Raw genomic sequence first — 22,373 nt, forward strand, 5'->3', positions numbered from 1 at the left:
CCTTGAACAATAGGTGTCATATTCAGTTACTGTAAAGTATTACTCAGATCACCTCTCCCTGCAATTATGCAAAATGCAACAGGAAAAGCAAAGTTAGAAAATTCACAACGCAGCAAAGTCAGGGCTGTATCTCACCCACTGCACCAAGCTAGAGGGGCCAGTATGATGCAGTTGGTACAAAGCATGTGAAAGAGCCTCTCTGTAGACCACAGTGTACCGTACTTGCAATTGGCACACATATCATTTCTATCCCTTGCTCTGCAAGGTCAGTGGCATGTGTTGCACTGGCATTTCCTCATGGTATATTCCATCTACACATCCTACTAAAAAAGGCAAAGTCTCTTCTGTTTATGTCGCAAATGTAAAAATGGAAATATCCAGCTGTCCCCAAGGGCTCAGCAGTGTCAAGGGCAAGGAGCGCTTCCATCCCATTTCAGTTCTTCTTTGGAACCGAGTGTAAACTGTGGTCACTGCTGGGAAGCTGCTGGCAGGTATTAGCCAAGTTGAAATGCAGCAGAAGCTAATGCTGTTTTTTAACACTGACTGCAGCTGCAGTCAAATTCAAACTTCATTCCAGTCACCACAAAGCCAATACAGCACCTTGTCTGTCTGCAGGGGGGGAATGTCACCTCTTCACTCTGTCCACAAAGAAACCAAACAGAGCGAAATCCACATCTCCTGCTGGTGACTAATAGCTCAAGCGCAGTCAGAGGAAATCCCACCCTCAGAGCCCAGGAGAGGTATGGGTCAGAGCCCCTGGAAATTTTGTTCTAACGAGCCCTTACATGGCTCAGTACAGAAGTAAAGACCAGCAGGAATTATTTCACTTCCCAGCAGCACACAGTATAATCATCATCAGGAGACTGGAGAGAACGCTGTGACTCTGGATCAGGGGTCTGAGATGTTTGGCTTTGAGTCTAAGCCGAGGAAGAAGAAACTGTCCATTTGGCAGGGGGGGACGATCAAACAACAGGGAGAAGTGTACCAACAGCCTTCTCTGTAAACAAACAGCAGCCTCAGAGCCAGGACCCCACAGAGCCTGCGAGATCAGGAGAGGAGCATGCCCTGTGCATTTGCTTAGGAGGTCAGACAGATCCAAGCACTCAGGAGGAAGGGAGTTCATGTTATAAGGCTGATGAACTGATACTCAGAAGGTTTAGGTTCAATTCTCAAATTCAGCTGTGAGCTTCCTGTGTGACCCTGAGAAAAATTATCTCTGTTCCTCTGTAACTCAGTTTCTTCTCTATTAAATCATCTCCACCAAGAAAGAAAAAGCTGTCACTGCATTTTCCGGCAGTAATTAGCACAAACTGGCACAATTTTAGGGACACCCCAGGAGAATGCTGGAGCTGCTGAAAGTGAACAAGAAATGCAAGGGAGTCTGGATATCATTTTCATGGTGAAACTTAGCTAAGGGTTGTGAGGTTTTTTTTTTCCCCCACAAAGTGATAAAAGGTTTGAAATATGTGAAATTTAAAAACCCAAATCAGGTAGAGCAGGCTTAAGTAAGTTAAATGTAAATATTTTTCATGATCTTGAACTCTGAGCCACCTACAACTTGTAGATTTTATTCATCCAAACATGTCAACCTATTTTGAAATGCTTGCAAACTCTAAAGGTGCATCGGTGCTCTTTATCCTACCAGAAACAGTTCAGCAAATTGTGGTTATTCCCATTCTTAACATATGTTTGTTTGCTCACTTGGCAGACACCAATGAACATGTTCATTTATTCAGATTTTTACTTTGCACATACCACTGTTTCAACACACAGCTCTCTAAAAATTACTAACTCAGGCTATTATTTACACATAGAATAAGGCTGTGTGAGAATCAAGTGAAGCATCCCTCCAGATGCTGAGCAACATCCTAGCTCAGCAACAGTCTTCTGGGGCAGTCCGTATAGTAATACATTACTAAGAAGTCAATGGGAAAGAGAAAGTTTCTGATGATGCTTCCTTTTCATTTTCCTGTGTTGGAGCAGGGCAGAGCCAGAGTGCTTCTGCTAACATTATTCAAACCATCCTTAACATAGAAAGTCCCCAAACAGACAGCTTGTTTTTCCATTTTCTCCTTTTGCAGGTTTCCCACACATTTCCAATACAAGTAGCTACCACAAACCTGCCAGGCTCCTCTATTATACAAAGCAATATCAACACAGTGCTTTCACGTCCTGTGGAGAGGACAATTAGAAGTGAGATGGAAGCTGCCTGTTTTCATATATTTTATCAATAATGTGATTTTCATTCTAGCTTTAGTGTTCTGGTGTTGTATTTTTATTTCAGAGAAATGCTTGGAATGCTGTTATTCTGCACCCTAGGGTAAATGATTTGGATGGAGTCAGGATATACATTTCAGCTGAGAGCTTTGCACAGTAAAGGCTTTTAGGTCCCTTACGCTTACAAGCATGCTGAATTCAGCAAGGAAATCTTTGGCAGGACTGTCTGGAGCACACTCAGCAATAACATTATTCAGAAAACAGCTTGTGAACAATAAAGCAATGCAACTTGGGCTGGTCCTCTGAGACAGAGTGAGCATGAAGAACATTAATTGACAACCACAGAAAGGGAGATTACAGCCAAGAAGAGAATGATGGCAGATCAAGGAGCCAGGTGTCTCTCCTCTCCTCTTTCATATCACCTGAACTTGGCCAGGACAAAATCTAGCCTTGTTTAAGTAGAAGCAATGATTTCTGTCTTATTTGGATCTGCAGAAATTTACACCACAGCCTGCCCACTCAATATGAACTCCAACTCTCTGCTAGACTGGTACAAACGGCATCAGTTGCGAACAGCTGTTATTAATAACAGCAAAGGATGAACTGATGCTCACCTTGAACTCTGCCTGTACTTTGTCATACCATGATGTGAGGAAACTACAAAGATTACAAGTTGTCAGATGCTGAAACTGCTATTTTCAAATTAGTCTTTCCAACTTGCTGTCAGAAAGCAATACTTCCTATCCAGCCCTCTTTCAGCCTCTCCTTGCTCTTGCAATGCAGAGCTGCTACACAACTCGATACCCAGTTCTGTGCACAGCTGGAATAAGACGACTAAGGTATAAGGTCAGTGAGAGATGAGAGAGACGGACTGGTAGGGAGGACAAACTACAAAATAACACAAGTTAGCTTCAAAGGAATTCCTTAACAATATTATCTTATTTTGGAATTCCTCCAGAAGAAATCTCTCCTCAGGATTTCAAGAAATGGCTGTTACCACACTGCCATAATTTTTTTCCTATTCTTTTACAGTCCTTTCAGGTATATCAAGCAACTTTTCTAACAGAAGCACAATATACAAAATCCCAATATGTATCTGTCTTTTTCTCTTTGATTTCTGGCTTGCATAAATGTTTATTATACGTCTTTCTACCAACAGTAATTAATACTGCAGCAAGCAATAAAAATAACTGTAGCTTAACAGTTAATGTGCTACCTTCTGGGAAAGTAGGTGGAATTCAGATCAAGGATACTTTTCAATCAAAGAAAAGAGCACATTCTTTTTTATGTGAAAAGATCATGAAAAAAAATGTGCTTGGCAATACCTGGGAGCGTAAGACTGTTAATAAGAAAGAGGAGATGAAAATGAACATAGAAAAAAGAAGTGACTGTAGAAAGACATAAAAATAAAGTAAATGGGAATAAAAAGAGAAATGTGACCAGATAAAAGGGAAACAGGCAAGGCAAGCAAATATGATTAAGAACTGGAGGAGACAATCTGTCAATGCGTATGGGGAATGAGATCTACATGATTCAAAACAAGCTCACTGCAGTCTTTGGAAGTTTTTCCATTCCTTTTACAGTTTGGAGTGTGGTCCAGAAGAGCAGAGAAACTGATCAGCAGAATTCAGGGGAAACCCTCTAACTTTGTCTGGCATCTCATATACCAGTCTGTGTGCTAAGCTATCCGTGAGATGCCAAATTCAGAGGCAGCCTGATAAATTTCATTTTTGCTACACGGCTTTTGAAAACAGTCTGCCTCAGCTAGGCTGCAGAGTCACTGCAAAGCCACCATTATGACCACCTACTAGGGTGAAAGGGTTTCAAGTGAAAAAGTATGAGAACACTGTAATGAAGATAGGAGGGCTATAGTCCTCCTTGCCCATATTACATGGAGACGGTTTATAAACTCCATATGCTGATATGGGCATTAATAGAGAGAACTTTCTAGAGCTACTTCTGGGACCATTAACTTAATTCACAGATGCCTGACTTCAGAAGCTACACTAGCACAGACAGCATGAGTTGAATTCGAACTACTGATGTAAAGATGCTAAATACTCTAGATCCTGTTATCCAAATCTAAATCCACTGCGCCATTCATTCTCATAAATACTTAGATACCCATAATAAACAAAGCTGATCAGGTATCAGGCCTATAAGGACAGGAAAAATCAAGGCACAGAGGTCTGTGACAGAAAAATTACAAAGTCTGATTTTCTTGTTTTGGAATGGAGACATCCTTACCTTGCAGATACATTTCTTCTCCTTCCGTGAACATTTGGTTGCACCTGCTGCATCGTGCACAGCTTGGATGATAATGCTTGTCACCTGCCTGAACAAAAATAAAAAAGGGAAACGAGGGATCAATGCATTGCACTGCTTTGTGAGCACTCATTATTTGCTGACAGACCACTGCCATTTTTCTTCTAGTTCACCTGTTACGATACAACATTGCCTTCATGATGTGACAATAGCTATGAGAATGCAAGATCTGCCATACTGCTTCCGTTCAGAGGTCTATCTAGTCCAGTATCCTGTCCTCAACAGAGGCCAGCAGCGACTACTTGGGGTAAAAGGCTGTAAGAAACAAGACAATGCAGAACAGCCTTTCTTCTTCACACCTTCGCTTTCAAGTAATCAGTAGTTTAAAGATTTCCTGGCTAGATACTATGCCACAATCTATCTATTCTCTATGGTTTGCCCAACACCTTTTTATATCTCCATCTATCTAACAGTCCAAGAATGTCACACTGCAGTTAGATATTTGTGTAAACCTGTTGCCTCTTCATTTTGTCAAACAACATGTATTTTCTCAATTGCTCCATTATTATGGATGAATTTAGACAATGGACGACAGTTTTCAACTTGCCATTTCATTTCTTGGCCTTCTTCCTGACACTGCTGATATGGGCATTAATAGACAGAACTTTCTAGAGCTACTTCTGGGACCATTAACTTAATTCATAGATGCCTGACTTCAGAAGTTACACTAACACAGACAGCATGAAATGAATTCGAACTACTGATGTAAAGATGCTAAACACTCTAGATCCTGTTACCCAAATTTAAATCCACTAAGCCATTCATTCTCATAAATACTTTGATACCCATAATAAACAAAGCTGATCAGATATCAGGCCTATAAGGACAGGAAAAATCAAGGCACAGATATTAATGTGATTTCTTTTTCTTAGGAGACCAAAGTGACCAATGTATTAACTTCCTTGCATCAGAAACTAAGCATGCAATGTCCATATCAGGCTTTTTTAATTGAAAAGTAATTAATCCTAGAAACAACCCTTAATAATGACAAGTAATGAATTCTAAAAGTCTTTAAAATTGTATCTGGCTTTCCAAACAAGTTAACCTCAAATCCTTTTTCACAAATCCTTTTTCATATCCACTGAGATGTTATATGCATAAAATATCTGTTTACTCTGTAGCTGACTTGTAAAATGTCATCAAATCCATTTCCTACTTCATTATACTTGAGACTGTAACATTACTAAATTCAACCTTTCCTTATGTCTATTGAGATGAATAACAACGTATTTTTGGTTCACATTTGACATTCATTATACAGGCTTAATATTTAAAAGTATTTATATGACATGATGAAGTATATGAATTAAAGTACCTGACAACAAACAGATAACCAGATCTACCACCCAGCCCTTCTACAGGTAAAGTTGCACCGTTTAATTTTAATGATCTCATTTGTTCCTGCCTTAGTAGTGTAGTACCTGGGTTTGATTTTAGGGAAGGATGGGAAAGGCAGCTATTCATAGAGACAATGGTGTTTGTGGACATGACTATTTATCTTTCATTATCACTAAGAACAATTCCCGTCCAGGAATTTCAGCAATACAAGGCCAGAGAAGAGGACTCAGTGTGCTGTTAGTTTAGCTGTACACTCACTCTTCAGTTGCAAAAAACCTGCAATTCTCTTACTCAAATACTGCCTTTGCTGTGGATTCCTGCTCCTTTTAGGGCAGCATCCACCAAACAGGGAGACTAACGTGATTTAGTATTTCTTGCACAGCAGATTTAGACCTATCAGGCAAAAAAGGGGCTCTGGTAAAAGGGAGAATGAAAGGTCACTACAAGATATGCCTATTCAAGGAAGAAAAGCTAATGAGGGAGGAAACACAGAATTGATGCTTGACTTGCAGCAACAAAATCAATATTGAACTGAGAAGGAAAAACACAGTTAATGCTCATTCTTTTTCTATCATTTTCATTATCGGTTGTCCTCTTCGTCTCTGACTCTCTCTAGCAATTATTTAACCCCTGAGGTGTCCCATCAGTTCCATTCAAGACTGGAATTTAAGAAAAAGAAAATGAAGAAACTCTGAATGCATCTGAAATGTAATGCTGGCATCAAACCACATTCTGATCTTGAATGCAGATGTTCAAAGAACAGCTACTTGTATACATATGCAGCTTAGGGCTGTGAATATTGAACAGGGCTCAAAGGTAGATCTCAAATTCAGACAGCTCAGCACTCAGCAGAAGCCGACATCCTTTTCTGCACTTTCTGCCTCACGCAAACAATATTGTGCATACAGAGGAACCGCAATTTTATCTGTGTTCAGTAAAAAAAAAAATCCCAACTTTTGAGCATTCCTAAAGTTCTTTAGCAGAGTGGGGCCCACAGAGCTGCTTGTCATAAGTGATTTCAGACGTAAATGGCAAAAATGGCAAATCTGATGTCCTGGGAACCGCTCCCAGTTAATGACATATAAAAAATTCCTACGAAGGCTGAACCACAGCCAGAAAGGGTCTTCTCCAAACAGGAAGACAGTAATTGAAAAATAGATTTGAAATAACACAACAGGAATCTGGGCTCTGCCTGTCTCATCCAACTAAAGAGTATCTCTGCGGCACAACTGTGCCGCAGCTTAACAGAGCGCAAATCTTCTGCAGGTACATGGATTTTTCTGAAATAAAATTCATAGCTTCTCAAAAGGTATTCAGTAGGGTAGCTAAGTAGCTACATAGTCTGAACTGGAAAGAGTACAGAGCCTGTTATATATTAATTAACCTCTGAGATATCCCACCTGAGGTGGGATTGTGTCCTGTGAGATGCTTACCAAATTCCCAGACACAAAGGACTGAAACCTTTGGCCATAAGTATTATCAGATGAAGTAGCTTTTATAAAGAAATAATTCCCTACCAAGCATCCTGATGTGCATCTAAGGCAATGTAGTTTTAAGAAGGGTAGTTAGGATCCAGCAGAGATATCTATATTGTGAGAGGACCATGGCATGTGGACAAAGAAAATCACAATTCACACCTGTACAGTTTCAGCTTCTGTTCTTCCAGTCTGGCCTTTGAGGTGTGGTGGTTTTGGTTTGTTTTGTTTTTGAGGTTTTTGTTTGTTTGTTTGTTTGTTTGTTTTTGTTTGTCTGTTTAGGAACAAGAAAGCCATATCGCACCTATGTTTTAATCAAATGCTGCATTTAATTGTCATAAGTGAAAGATGCCAATCCTCTGGGTTTTGTGTAGCTACTCTGGCAGTCCTACTCCAGGCTTCTGAGTTTCCTGTTCCTTGTTTTGCAGTTAATTCACAATAACTTTGATCAGTTACTTGTACTAGCTTGATCCTAAAAGGGTCTGTATCCGGTCCATCTAATGCCAATATTAATGAGTCTTTCACTTGCCGTGATCATCCGATAAACATTCCACTTATTTTTCTCCTCATCACAAAGCTTTTCTTGAGGATCCTTTAGAAAAAGGCGCCTGGATTCAAGTACTCATCTGTTAATTGCTATAAGCAATTTACATGTTTTTAAAAGCCAGGCTATTTATAGGAGAAACAAATCCAGAATTCATCATAATATTATGTGTAGACCCGTGGCCTCTCTGAAGATTTTTTTCCTGGAAAAACTTCTGATATGCTACTGTCAAGAGAATATAGTTTAAACGATGTACACGTGTCTTTTCAAAACAGCGAGAGACTGATTTCAAGTTTATCGGATCTCTCCCCAAGGCTGAAAACAACTGGCCAAATTTTAGCCCACTGTGAGTGATGATGAATGAACACCACGCCCCAGATAACACAAACTTGCTAAGCGGAAGCGCTAACACATCCTGCACTGGAGAGGTTTTGGGGGAGTTACATACCACAGCAGCTGCAGTTGCTGAACGCTTCTAAACCAGTTTCACGAGTTTGCCGCCTCAGTAATGTTTCTATGACTCAAGAAGTGGAAGTCTTTCTTCGGTGGATATCCACTGGAAAACAATCTGCATCTCAACTAACTCAAGGTTAATCTTGCCACGCCTGACTTGCTGTAATCATCTGAGAAAACTGGTTGCTAAAAATCAGCCATTTAGAATGCATTAGGAAAACCTTTTGGATCTACAAGGGGATGAAATATTCACACTTTTTAGAGATTTGGTCTTGCTCAGCTCTAAGGCTACTAAACCCTCATTCAGTATGGCCAATGTGTAGCTTCCTGTAATCTTACGCAGTGCTGTGGACTGTAAAGCTTGTATCTCAATCCTGTTGGCTGTAGCAAGTAGCATTAATTCAGTGCCCATTTGCCCTGAACATACTTCAGCTGAGGTGCAAGAGGGTTACAGTCACTTCCTTCCCACTATGCCTAGCTCTACTTACCCCTTCTCAAGTTCACCTCATGTCCAGAAATCCTTTACAATTAGCTTTGCTAAACAAGGACTTCTCAGGTGGCATCTTGCATCCTGCCATCAGCAACAAATCACTTTCTTGTTCAAAATACGCCTATGCAGCCACTAGGTTTTGATCTATCATATTGCTTCTGATCCCTTCTGAATTATTTCACCTTTAGGTGAGGTCTTCAGCACAATACAAACCATCAAGTGCAAACTATGACCCATACCTTAGAGGACTGTCCCTAAAATAAGTGTGAGTAAGCTGAATTCATTGCTGAAAATACCTTGGTTTTGCTTAGCTAGAAGTGCTAAAACCAACCAAAGTAATATTGAACATCATTACTCTTACTTGGCATACAAATTCTTAAATGGAATTGAATGAATTGACAGCGAAGTTTCTTGTCAAATGAAATATTAAACCTATGTGTTACTGTCACTGCTTATAAATTCTTTGTTAAATCAGCTGGCACTTGCATTTGCAGTAGAAGCAAAGAACATCAGTTATCAGTTTGTAACAATATACAATATCTTCTGACTTTCCTATTTATCTTCTACCCACACTGACAAATCTAAAATAGGTTCTCAGATTAAATCCCATTTGAACACAGTAGACAGAAAAATATAGATTAAAAAAAAGTAGTAGTATATACTCATTTATCAAATACTTCCAGAGTCTTAGAATTGCACAATGAAGGAACAGTGGCCAAAGGTATATTATAAATGTAATTATAAATGTAAATATATGGAGGTTAAATTTGAGTAGCTTTCCATGGTTCTGCAAGTCTCACTTCTGATTCATGGCTGACCAGCGATATATGCGTTCTATTTATTTTCTCTATATTACTAAATATATCTACTATATACAATATGTACATTATATGCATATTCATGTACAGAAAATAGGTTTTAACATTATTTTACATAGTATTAAGATTTTATTTATTCTGGTAATTTCAAGACTTATACTGGAATCAAGGCTTTAGCAACACTGAGCTTCAGTTTCCCAATCTACAAAGAAGGTTAAATAACATTTAATGTCCTTCATAAAATACTTTAAAGAAACACTACCAAGGAAAACCATTACAGAAATGTATTCCTCATGACCAGGCCTGAGAACGAAACCACGTAATCATCTCTCCTCTAAGGCTTATGAATGATGGTTGGAGCCTCAGTAGTCAGGATTCATGGATGATGGGCTACATAGGGAAGCTTCATGTGTACATTATGCAGAGGACATGTCCCAAGTAACATTAGCAAAAGTACAAGCTCTATTATGTATTATAACAATACCAAGACCTATAATAATAGTTAATAATGAGAGACCAGATTTTTCATAGATCACCTTTTCAGACTCAGCAGCTATCAATTTTCAGCCTTCTTCAAGCATACTATTCTCTTAAATAACTTCAACTGGAACATACGAATCCTTCTCAGCTGATTAAACCAGTCTGCAATGCCATTTTAAAAGCCACTGTGTGCTGTCTACAGAGGGCTTTGAAGGCTCCCTCTAATGGAGGGGTAATAACCCTGTACAATTGTCCAGAATGGGGAAGATCCCAGAACACAGCCATCACATTACACACTGCGTGCGTCAAGCTTAGAGAGACCTCCTGCAGTTCAAAAGGTAAACTAAAAGGCTGGGAGGTAGGGAGTTATTTGGAGCACCATTTAAACACAATGCACTGAGGTCCTACAACCCCTTCTTGCACAGCTGACGCTCCAACGCATACAACATTCATTTGCCTTCTCTTTATCAAGATACCTTTGGGGACCTCCTGAAGCCGAAGGTGTACTGGTACTCACAGGTGTCAAGGAAGCCAATGGTGGGTATCACAAGAATGATTCCAAGCCAGGACTACAAATACAGCTGCATGCAAGCTGATGTAACATGCCCCAGAAACCCAGCATAAAAAGTACCTGCGTTGAGCACACATGCAGCTTTAACCCCATGGCAATAGTACTTCAAAAGCCAAGGACTGTATTTTCCAAGTCCATCCCCTCTGTCCTCACTTCCCACAAGACCAACTTTTATTCTCTTGAGTGCTAGTAGAGCTCTAGTCTGATTAAATAAATGTTTTCCTCTTTGGTGAACGTGAGACCTTAAGATTTCCTATTACTCATGCCTTCAGTTCTGTCCTTCCTTCCAGAACAACAATGAACAAGAGCCAGAGGGAACAATAACAAGAATCCCGCTAGGAGAGCTCACATGCCAGTGGGTCTGGTAGAGGAAGAACTAATTACCAACAGACATTTTCTGCTGGCCAAAGGACACAATTAAGAGCATATTTGTTGCATTACATTTGCACAGCTGCATTCACTCACTCTCCATTCAAAGATATCTTAGCAATCACCTGACAAACAGCTATTAAACATGTAGAAACTTTTACTTTTCTAATACTATTTAAATACCACAAAAACAGCTATGTAGTTTTAAGAGTACATTTAAGAGTAAAAGCCCTCGCCCTTTTTCTTTTTTTTTTTTTTTTTAATTTTTTATGAACAGGTATAATGGGCCCATTTCATGGACAAACCTAATCAAATATTTAGTTCTACCATGATTCTGAGGAGAATGACCTGATTTCTTAACTCTCTTAAGGACTAAGGAGCAGCACAAAGAATAACTCGGCCTCATCTTTTAAACCCCTTAAGGAATGTCGTGAATTGTAAAACAGGAACTGTGGCGGTAGCCTACCATTTTCCAGTGAAGCTTTATTTTAATTACTTGCAGAGGTCACAGAATCTTCAACCCTGTTTGATGTTTGGTATAACATCAAATTCCATTGTTTCCTTCTCTGCAGGCTTCTGTGATCTCATGGGCAGCTGGAACAGCACAAATACTATGAAGACCAAAATTTGCCTCTAATAACATCCTGACCCAAACTGTCCACTCATTTTTCCCAGGCTCTTATATGTTTAGCAAGCCACTACAAATATCTGTGCTCATATACAAAAATAAAAGTGCAGATCCTTTGCTTCCAAAGAACTTCGGAATCTACCATAATTTTCTCTATTACTATCAAAGGAAGGAAAGTGTAATACAATTTAAACGTTGAAAAAATTCTAGCCTGATAAATCCTTGTTTGATATGTACCTTTAAAACTAGGCCATTATAAAGCTGTTTTTAACACTACTGTTGCAACTTCTCAATAGAAACAGCTCTCAGCACAGTCTCTGCCTCTGTTCAACCTGAGACAGGACGGAGCAGCAGGAAGCAGAGCTCACACTGGCAGTTCCCAGGCTGACGGGGCTGCAAGACACAAGACACCACACCGGGGGACAGTGGGAAATGGAGCGTGAGGCCGTGACTGTAAATCTGAATGACAACATGCATGCAAGAGACATGGAAGACCCTCTGAGCCTTCCATCGCTTGCTGTGCTGCCTTGGGTAAGCCAGAACTGCAGCTGTCCTGCTGCTATGAACACTTGCACTGTTAATTCACGCCTGGTTTCTGATTTTTATACAAAAATACTTCCCAGCATCCCAACAATGACTGCCAATGTTACGCTAGTATATTCCTTAACAGACTGACTATAATAAACTTTGTAAATTATTAGTATTAATTCCGTCAGCATACACTATTGTTATACCCATTAGTTGCTGCTAATAGCAATGCAACTATTAGCTGCTTGGAATGTAATTTTTCCTTATAGCAAAGATGTGAGTAACGATTCAAGCTAAACCCCCAGTTGTGCAACTGCTCTGCTGGCATGAAGAAAAAGTCCTCATGGCAGCTGAATATCAACTGGACTTACTTTAGCAAGATCTTAGCAGTCACTTGTGACTGCACTGTCAGCTCTGCCTTGAGTTCTCACTTTCCTGCAACACCCAACGTTAAGCAAGTTGCACACGCAGGTGAGATGCTTAACTAACAACTATGGTCTTTATGGGAGCTATTCATTTGGTCTTTGTGGGCAAATCCACCTATTGCTACACACAGGACCAAAGCTATGAATTTATATTATCTACACAATTCACAGCAGGATGTTGGTACTATAAAGAAGGTAATTCCACTCAACTAAGAAATGTAGCCACAGTAGCTCAAAGTAGCCGGTTAGAATACTCTGGGCGGTACAGAGGAGCATAGCAACAGCAGACGCAGCTTTATTGCCTATTGCCAGGATTTCAACATCATCTCTGTTAAGATCCTGGGTTACATTAATGCACAGAGAAACCTAATCCCAGTGACTGAACATGTAGTTAATCAGAGACAATCCAGAGGAAATATATGCACTAGATTTTATTAAGATAATGTGTATATTCTGCAATAAACGGAAGGCTAACCATTGAATGCATGCAGTGTTTTCTTTAGGTGCATGTTCTGTTTTATACTGAAGAGGTAAGTGAATTGACAGGATTTTCTACGTAGTTTCATTCTAATCTAATTACAATACAAATCTGTGAATTCACTACTTTCAGTACCTTATATTAGGTGCATATGAGGGCAAAATCCAGCATCTGCCATTCAATTTTCTTTTAAACCATGTTTATTGCACAGATTTTTTTTTTTAATTTTGAACTTCTCAACAGTAAGTATTTGGCAAGGCCTGATACAAAACCCTTTTTTAACAATGCTAGAATAGATCCAGTTCATAAGTACAGGTGTGGACTTTCTACATCTTCTGTAATCTTTAGGCTTCACAAAGCATTAGAGAACTAAATATTCCTTTATCTTGTATGCATTTTGTCCAGCATGGATTTTTAACATGAAAAGATACTTCACCTAAAGGACCTGATTACAGCCACATTCATATTGCTGGATTAGTTTGGAATCAGAATCAACCAGCAAAGCTACGTTACAGTAGCTTCGCCATAATGCCAAGGGCCTTTTCAAATAGCCGAATAATACTGGCATAACTATACCTTTGTCTCAACCAGACAGTAAAACACCTCTACTGACTACCAAGACTGTTCTGTAGGTCTGCCAAGCTGTACAGTTGAGTGATCAGTCTCTCTGCAGCACGGCGAGAAAGCCATTCCAGCCACAGCTTCTAGCCTGCTGAAAGCAAAGTAAAGCCCTTAGCGTGGTTTGCTGCTGAGCGCTAGTTATATGGCATAAGTCAAGGGACAGCATGGAGTCTTGTGAATGCATTATGTACCGCATGCATACGATATGCAATCTTCTGTAACATGAGGAATCTCCCGCTTTCCAAGTCATCTTCATGTTTTCTTTCGTTAGGTGATAACAGGACTGCTGAATTATCAGGAATATGTGAGTATAAGAGTGAAACAAAAACACATTTCTCCTTTTAACTCTCTGCACGAAGTGACTGTTACTCCCTCGACCTGTCCCTCTGACTGAACTTCTAATAACAGAGCTTGATGTATATGCATTAGCAGATCACGTTAACTGAAGTTGTATTTGCAGTGCTGCAACGGTATCTCCAAAACAATGGGAAGTATCTTGGAAGACTGAGATATTACTAGTTTCTTGAATTAGAAACCACTTTCTCAGTCAGTAGAACTATAGCTGACTTCAACCTGCTGAAATTCAGCTAGAAAAGTCAGTAACAAACCTCCTTTGTATCTTAAAAAAACCCCAACAGAATTATTTCATAAATCAGAAAGTCTTGCACCTGACAGCATGTAATAAATACTAGACCTCATCCTAACATAAAAAGGTTATTTGCAATTCTAAAAATTAGCAATTATTTCCATTCTGATCATGACTTGATTGCATTTATAGACAGACAGAAATAAAGAGCAGTGTTATATATGCATACATATATATATATGTGTGTGTGCATGTGGAATTTTAAAGGAACATATTCTTAGATCTTAAAGTAACCATAAAAGGATAAAACCAGGAATTTTTAAGACATCCTACTGAATATCCCAAATTCTGTATTCTAAAATACAAACAAAAAAGTTATCATAGTCCATATGCTTAAGGCACAGAAAAATCATAAGAACTGAGATATTATTAACTAAAAAAAAAAAAAAAAGGCAATGACTAAGTCATTAAGTTAGAAATAAAGATATCTGATAAGAAAGCTAAAGTTACCAAAGAGATAACTATGGACAATATGTTTAAAAGCAATAAGAGTCTTTATTAAAGCATGACAACAGAAAATTAAAAAAAAAAAAAAAAAAAATCACAGATCAGGCAAAGGTACCTTGTAAGCTCTAAACGAAAAATGATGAAAGATGACACAGAAAAGGCAGGAATATTCAGGAGATGTATCCTTCTGGTCTGTATTTGACAATGCTGAAAGACATATTCTTCCTGTTTGATACTGTTTACTGAGCAAGATTTTTGAGTAGTGTTTGCCATGACTCAACATTTACAAATTAGGAGACGTGAATAATTTGTACTCAAGAGTCTTAAGAAAACTATAGCTAGGCAGTTCTCTGACAGATGGATGTGTTAGCAGGGGAGGCTCTGCTGAGCCAGATACCTCAGAGATCACTTCCTTCTACCCACAGCATGAGGTACCTCTGCTACTGGCCAAGATACGAATACAAAACCTTTCCCAGTAAATCTGCAGGTGACTCAAAGACAATGCTTGTTTAAGCTATCTAAACACAGGAAGTATGTTTTAATAGTCTAATGTAATATGCCTGCAAATCAAGAAAGGGGGGCGTGTGAGATTGAGGGGTACGTTGTGGACCACAGCAACTGAGAGAGGCAATTTGAGAACATCATTACTAATCTCCCAGAAAATGCTCTCAGAGTATCTGAAATGGCTGGCTCTTCTTATCATTTAATGTATACAAAGAATATAAAGGAAAAGCAGAAAAAAGGCTTTGCTTTTGACTACAGATACTGTAGCATCACCATTATAACACTGACGAGCGCGTACATGTGCGTTTACAGAATAGAGTTTAGTGGAGAACCATCAAAAAAACACGAGTCTTCAGCTGTGAACCTGAAGGGCTCAGAATCAAATCACTGTTTGGAGAGAGGCTCAAGAGATGACTAGATCACAACAGACAGGTGATTAAAAGCAAAGAAAGTAGATAATAGCAGGAAAGAGCATGAGCTTTTCAACCCCATTGAAAAAACTATGACAACATCAAAAAGCTGAAGTTAGACAAATTTAACCTCAAAATAAGGTTTCTAAAAAGCAGCAAGAGGGAAAACTTGTGGCCTCACAATCACCCTGCAGTCTTCATGACAAGGCAGGATAATTTCCCAAAGGATAAACTTTCATTTCGTTTCCAGGGGAAAACTCTGATTTTGAAAAGAGAAGGTCAAGCAAGATGATTTTAGCAGTTCCTCTGACCTTAAAATCCACCCCAATGAGCTTTACATGGAGAGCAGCTTTTACACATGCATCAGGCTGCTCCTAGGGAGCACAGGTCTGGTCCGAAACAGCAGAATAATTAGAGTCAGAGTCTAAGGTTACACTGGAAAAATCTCCAATAGGGTTAAATCAGTTCACTGAGAGCTGTCTTGGCTAAGCAGCAAAATCCCTGTACAGCAGGGGCTTTGCTGCTAGAAGGGAGCTGTTGTTGATGTGGCTTGTGGTTCAGAGAGACAGTTCAAGTGCAATGCCAGGAGAAGCTCTGGGGTGGGGTGTGCTGCATCAGCACTGGAATTGCTACTGACCCAGAGGGTCCAGCACTGAGAAAGGGCTCTGTAGCATGAAGAAGGAGAAAACAGGTCAGAAGAGCACTAGGCAAAACTCAATTTAACCTATTCAGTGGGCAAGTGCAAACCACTTTCTAACCGATGAAGCAAGTGAGAGCTTGGGAGATTAAGCAACTCACCTTGGATCAAAATTAATGCTTGCAGCAGAGCCAAGCAGAGAACTCAAATTCTCAGACTCCCAGCCCTGCCGGATCGCTGCGTAGCACACCACTAGATCCAAATAACTGTAGCTGATTTTCTTGTTCATCTAACACAAAACTGTCTTTCCAATTTTCTGTCAGAAGGCTGTTTCAGGAACTGTGCAAACTTTGGCATGTGATTTAGCAAAGCCTGGCCTCCATTCTGATGTCTGCATTCAGTTCAGAGGGAGCGTCCCAAGAACAACAGAGAAATAAAAGTTACGAAGGCCCAAGGAGGGGAGAAAGAAACTAATCATGAGGTCACACATAGTACATCCATAGAAAATAACCAGAGAATAGAAAACAAAAGTAACCTGTAAGAAACAAAGCAGACATGAAGCACTCAATATATACCAATTTGTACCTGGTAGACCCACAGATTGTTCTAATAGGAAAACATGTTAGGAGTGAATTGAGCAGGGAATATTTTTTCTTTCAGTGACTAGAGCCTGCTCTTGTAGCAAACTGATCCTAAAAGTCACTGTCATTCCAACTATTCTGATCCAATAATGCTTTAAATAAAGTCTGAAGTCCTTGATTAACTGCAATGTTACCTGCTACCTTTGGAAACCTCTTCCAGCAAGAGGTCACAACAAGCAACAGATGACAATCTAGGGAAGTGACAGATTTTCTTCAAATATTTTTCTTCCCAACCACATTGGTCTTAACTCCAGAGTCACCAATACGTAATTACGAGTCTGGATTTCACTACATCCAGACATTTCTCAGGAATCCTTGTTTTGTAATTCTGGCCAAAGTATTTATGTTACACTAAATTTGAAATTGAAGTGTCAAAGGACATCAAGGTAACCAGGTAGTTAGTGCAGAGAAACATGTACTCTACTAAAAGCAAAGCCTTTTATTTTTGGCAGAAATACATTTTTTTGGTCAGTATTCTCACTGCTGATACATGTGATTTCCAATTACAGATGCAAAAAAAATTATGCAAGCATACTTTTGAATCCTAGCTGGCATGAACATCCCATCAGAGTATGTTTGTCAGAGATTTTACTCCCTACCTTGTTTTCTTCAGCTCCGTGTAAAATCAAGATTTCTAGTTAACACCGGTAAACTATTCCAACAAAATAACCATGATACAACATATTACTGTGGTGATGAACAGGAAGGAGGTGATGGACATAAAGCAGAAAGGGATACCTAACATCATTTGCTGCCATTCAGTTTTCAACTGAGTACAGGGTCTCCACGGTTGTTGCCTCAACAGCAGTAGTTCAAGGGTGCTGCTGAGATAAGTCTGCTTAAAGTTTTTTCCTGCCTCAGTTCTTACTCTCCTCATTGCTAGGAAAAAACATTAGCCAGCCAAGATGCAATTGCTTTACAGAATTTAAAGCAAGAGAAGATCCGTTTGTATACATAACAAATATCTCTCTCCAAACCCTATGTGTAAAAGTCAATTTCTTAATATTTTAACTTGTACTCAAATGATTTATGATGCTCATTTCAGAGACCTCTGCAAACCACAAAACATCCCAAGCTAGTTTCATAGATAGTTTAAATGCCAGAGTATCTGTGCTGCTGGTGATGAAAAGGTGCATCTGTGTGCTATTTTTCCCCTCTTACAAAGAAAAAGGCTTGTAATAAATGTTATACATCCCAGATATTTATCCAAAGAATTATTAGACCTGTATGTCTTCTAATGTAGCATGAGCATGTAATTAAAATCTACCCATTTTGTGCTCCAGGTGGTCATTTCAAACATTTAATCACCCACAAAATCCTCATATGTATCATATTTCTTCATCTGTAAAGCACCTGCTCAGTAAAGACAGGTGTTAATTCTGTGGACTTCAAAGATCCTAGAGATTCCAGACATATCTTTTGGTTTTGTTTTTCTTTCCTTTTTCCGCCCTGGAAAGCACCCTGACAAAGCAGACAAAAGAGAGAGGAGACTGAGTCCTCACAGAGTGAACGTTAAGCATAATACCTGGCTGGAGCCTGTTACAAGCGGTGACAGCCATAGACTTGCCCCAACAGGCTCTTCTCCACTTCTCAAGTTTCAAACATGTTATTGCTGCATTCTTCCCAACAATTACTTTTTATGGGGGACAGGTCTAAGTCCTATTCTGCTCTTCCAGAAGTCAGTAGCAAACTGTCCACTGATAGGAGGAATTAAAGCAGAACTTAAAAATGAAAGATCACAATCTTGAAAAAAAATATTTCAGCACTTAATCCATTTTTCATTGTGATCTCAGTCCGGGAGAAACAAAGAGTAACCGGGTGAAATAATTTCATATTGCTACACAGTGCCTCACATTCCCCTGTCACTGCATCCCAATTGACAGTGAGACTGCGACACTGGAGAAAGTTTTGTTTTCAGTGTAAATACTTTGGTGCAGGGATCGTTATTAATTTTGTATCTCTGTTGTGGGTGATCGTGGCACGTAGCATTAGCACAATGCAAAGGTTTAAAAGATGAACAGAAGAAGCAATGGTAGCTAGAGTATTATGTTTTCCGTAAAGCAGACTGTTCCAAGAGGAGAACAAGACATGTTCTTCAGTGACAACCATGCAACTGAATTCTTAATACAGCTATGTAACAAGAAAAATAAAGTCATCCAGGTAAGTTACTCTTCTACTAAAAACTGGTATGTGTTATGTGCACCTCTACGACATGAAAAAGCTACTTGTTTTAAGTACCTGTTGTGTGTTACTGGAATACATGCAATGGCTATATATCACAAAGGCTGCTGTTGGTGACAAGAAACTTTATACTAATATAAATTCCTCTACTGAAATGTCATTTTAAAGTATTTTTATCAGCCTGCTAAAGTTTTTCAGTAATATTTAGTGCAAGAAACACACTAGAAAAACTTAACTAAATCAAAAAGGTAAAAGCTAAAGATGCTGTGCTAGGAAATATAGATCCTAATCAGCAACACCGTACTCACAAAAGCAATTTATACAGATAAGCCATATTTTTATAAGCACCTGCAAGATTTCACAAATCCCTTTGTGGCAATAAGGAAGCTTCAATTGGTTATTTTTTCAAATTACTTGTTACAACTTGCTCTTCTTATTCACCATCCCTACATCCTCTTAACATTCCTCCCCTTCCTATTGATGTTCAAATTGACTGAAGGAGGGTTTCCAAACCACTGCTGAGAAGTTAATGCCTTGTGATTATGCTGCCATAGCAACTGAACTTCTGTTAGAGCTCTGTCAACTTCAGATACTCTTTTGTCATCTTTATATGTCAGGTCTTTCCCAACTAGATATCCCTCTTGCCAAATTCAATCTTTTGAGATTGGGGGGAGCGGAAAGATTTTTACATGAAGCAGTTTACGTTATTTTTCTGGAAGTATATTTATTCTGTATTTATATATTTATTTGACCCTGTGCACGGTGTGGTGTTCTAGGAAATTACAATAGCATATTTTTCAACAGGGAAGGGTAGTCTAAATTAAGTTAAATTTATGCTGCTACTCAGCTACATAGACAACCTATCTGAACCATTTACCCATATCCTGAGTTATTATGAAACTTTTCATTTCCTCATTTTTAAGCACGTTTCCCCCCACGTTAGGGGGAAAAAAAAAAATCAGCGTTCTACATTAACTGATAAAACATGCTTCTCAGCAAAAAGGCAGGGAAACTTGAAACAAACTCTAACCTTGTTTCTATGCAACAAATCTCCAGAAGTGATCAAAAGAGCCAAGAAACTGTATTAAGAATTATTTGCGATAAAGAATGATATTGTTCCTCCATACATCAGCAATCAGTTGCAATCAGAAACAGCCCAAGCTCTGTGCCATTCTCCTCTTTTCCTGGCAGTTTAAAAACACGTTAGCTGCACTCTCTTTATCTAAACCACAGATTCACACACAGCCTTTTAAAAAGTCCTTCTGGTGCACAGGAACAAAAGTACAAGTACCCTATTCTGGTATCACTGGCAAGCTATTCAGTCACATCATAAGTTGTACCCCCCTCCTCCCCCCAGAAGAAAGCCATGACCCCTTTCAGTTCAGATCTAGTTTCACAGGAAGGGGTTTACCTTCTGATAATAATTCTTCAGTCTAAGTCCATTCCCTCCTCAGCTGGGCGGGCAGACTCCCTCCACCTCCGTTCGAATTCGGAGCACTACCAGAAGCGATGTGCAGACTGCTTGTGTTCTCACCGAACAGCTCACACTGAAGCGCCTGTAACTGCACCCAGCCCTGAGCCTCACTCCTCCTCTGCTCGCACTCACACGCTCTCCCGCACACACCCACCAAAACAAGCAAATAATCCTCCCTGCACACTAAACCCACTCCGGCAGTAACTCAGCCAACCCACTCTGAAAAAAGGAAAAGGGGGAAGAATACCGGCCCAAGCAGGGGCAGGACCATTTCTCATCACTTGTGTGTCACTATTTGATGTTGATACAACTCAGAACATTCTTCCCTTGGGGAGAGGCGTCTGCTGAGTATGAAATCAGTGCTCTCTTTCTCTGCAAGTTATTAAATATTACTTCCATGGCTTCTGAAGAATTTATACAGCCTCCTGAGTGATAGTCTAGTTTGGTCAAAAACACTTAGTTGCAGTGAGATTGTACTGTAGCCCAATTCAGCTTAATGCAGGCAGAGTGCTGGGGCCACTTCTCACACCGGTACGTGTATCCCTTTATCCTGTTTGCACATTTTGGGTGAGATGATGCTTCAGACATACTCTATGAACATTTGATGAATTTACAGTGGGCCCTGTGCACTGACCCTATTTGATCTCTTAACAGGTATTTTCCATAATCAAAAAAGCTCTGTGGTCTGCATTATACACCTGTCCAACTAAGAGAGCAAACGATCACAGCATGTGCTTCTGTATTTTCTTATCATTTACCCGGGACATTCAGGCAACATGTTCATGTTTTCTCATTTATTGTAACAGCAGTAAAATTAAACACAAACAAAGCAAATCACAGAACTAACAAAGCATGAACTACTCCCACTGCTTCTTCTCATTAGCTGTGTAGCCTTTTCCCCTACATTTTTATGTCGTGTGAAGATGACAAAGGTGACTGGGAGATACCGGCTGAGAGCAAAGTCTCTCCCAAGCCTGTAAGACACCCAAACCAGTAGACACCTAGTATTATGAAAACAGAATGGTAATACATTCTTCAGAGATATTATTTTATCACAACTTTAACATACCACCAAAACCAAACCCATTTGGATCCATCATATCACCAGTCTTTGTTCAATTCATCAATTGCTTCATTTATAAAAGTGTTTAAGATTTTACATCACCTCAACCTGTATTACCAGTACAGGTTGCATCATTAAAATCCAGTAAATGACACATTTTGAGATACTTCCTGCATAACTACTATGCAAACAGCCTTGCTAAATATTTCATTCAGCAGAAGAATGTAAGTTAGTCTTTCATTTAACATTTCTGAATGGAATTGAAATAAATCTGGTTGTTTTAAGAGATTCTATACATGGTTCCTCAATCTAGAAAGCATACTGGTATAAGAACACAGGACCAGACCCATGAATGTACTGAAGTACCAAAGTAAACTCTGTACTTCATGGATCTTTGCAGAGAAGGGTGACGTTTTCACATGAGCTATAAGCCTAAATCTCCTTAAAATAAATTACTTAAACATGTAGGCTACTGAGTTTCCCTGAATGTCAATCAACTGAAGCATCTGAACACTAATACTCATATGAGCAAAGCTGCTAGCATGGTTAAGTGTTGGCAGAAGGCACATCCTTGGACAACATAAACAGGTGTTGTTCGAATAAATCATTT

The 22,373-nt window shown here is 39.4% G+C and overlaps 1 protein-coding gene across 1 annotated transcript in view; it reads right to left on the bottom strand.

Moving 5' to 3' along the window:
* Positions 1 to 22,373, bottom strand: part of ABLIM1 (actin binding LIM protein 1) — a 110,117-nt gene that overhangs the window by 48,357 nt on the left and 39,387 nt on the right. Inside the window, exon 6 of the mRNA XM_075155132.1 lies at positions 4,465 to 4,552. Within this exon, the coding sequence (XP_075011233.1) occupies positions 4,465 to 4,552 (88 nt within the window). The remainder of the gene's footprint in view (positions 1 to 4,464; positions 4,553 to 22,373) is intronic.

The sequence above is a fragment of the Calonectris borealis genome, chromosome 7 (assembly GCF_964195595.1).
Source record: "Calonectris borealis chromosome 7, bCalBor7.hap1.2, whole genome shotgun sequence".
NCBI lineage: Eukaryota > Metazoa > Chordata > Aves > Procellariiformes > Procellariidae > Calonectris > Calonectris borealis.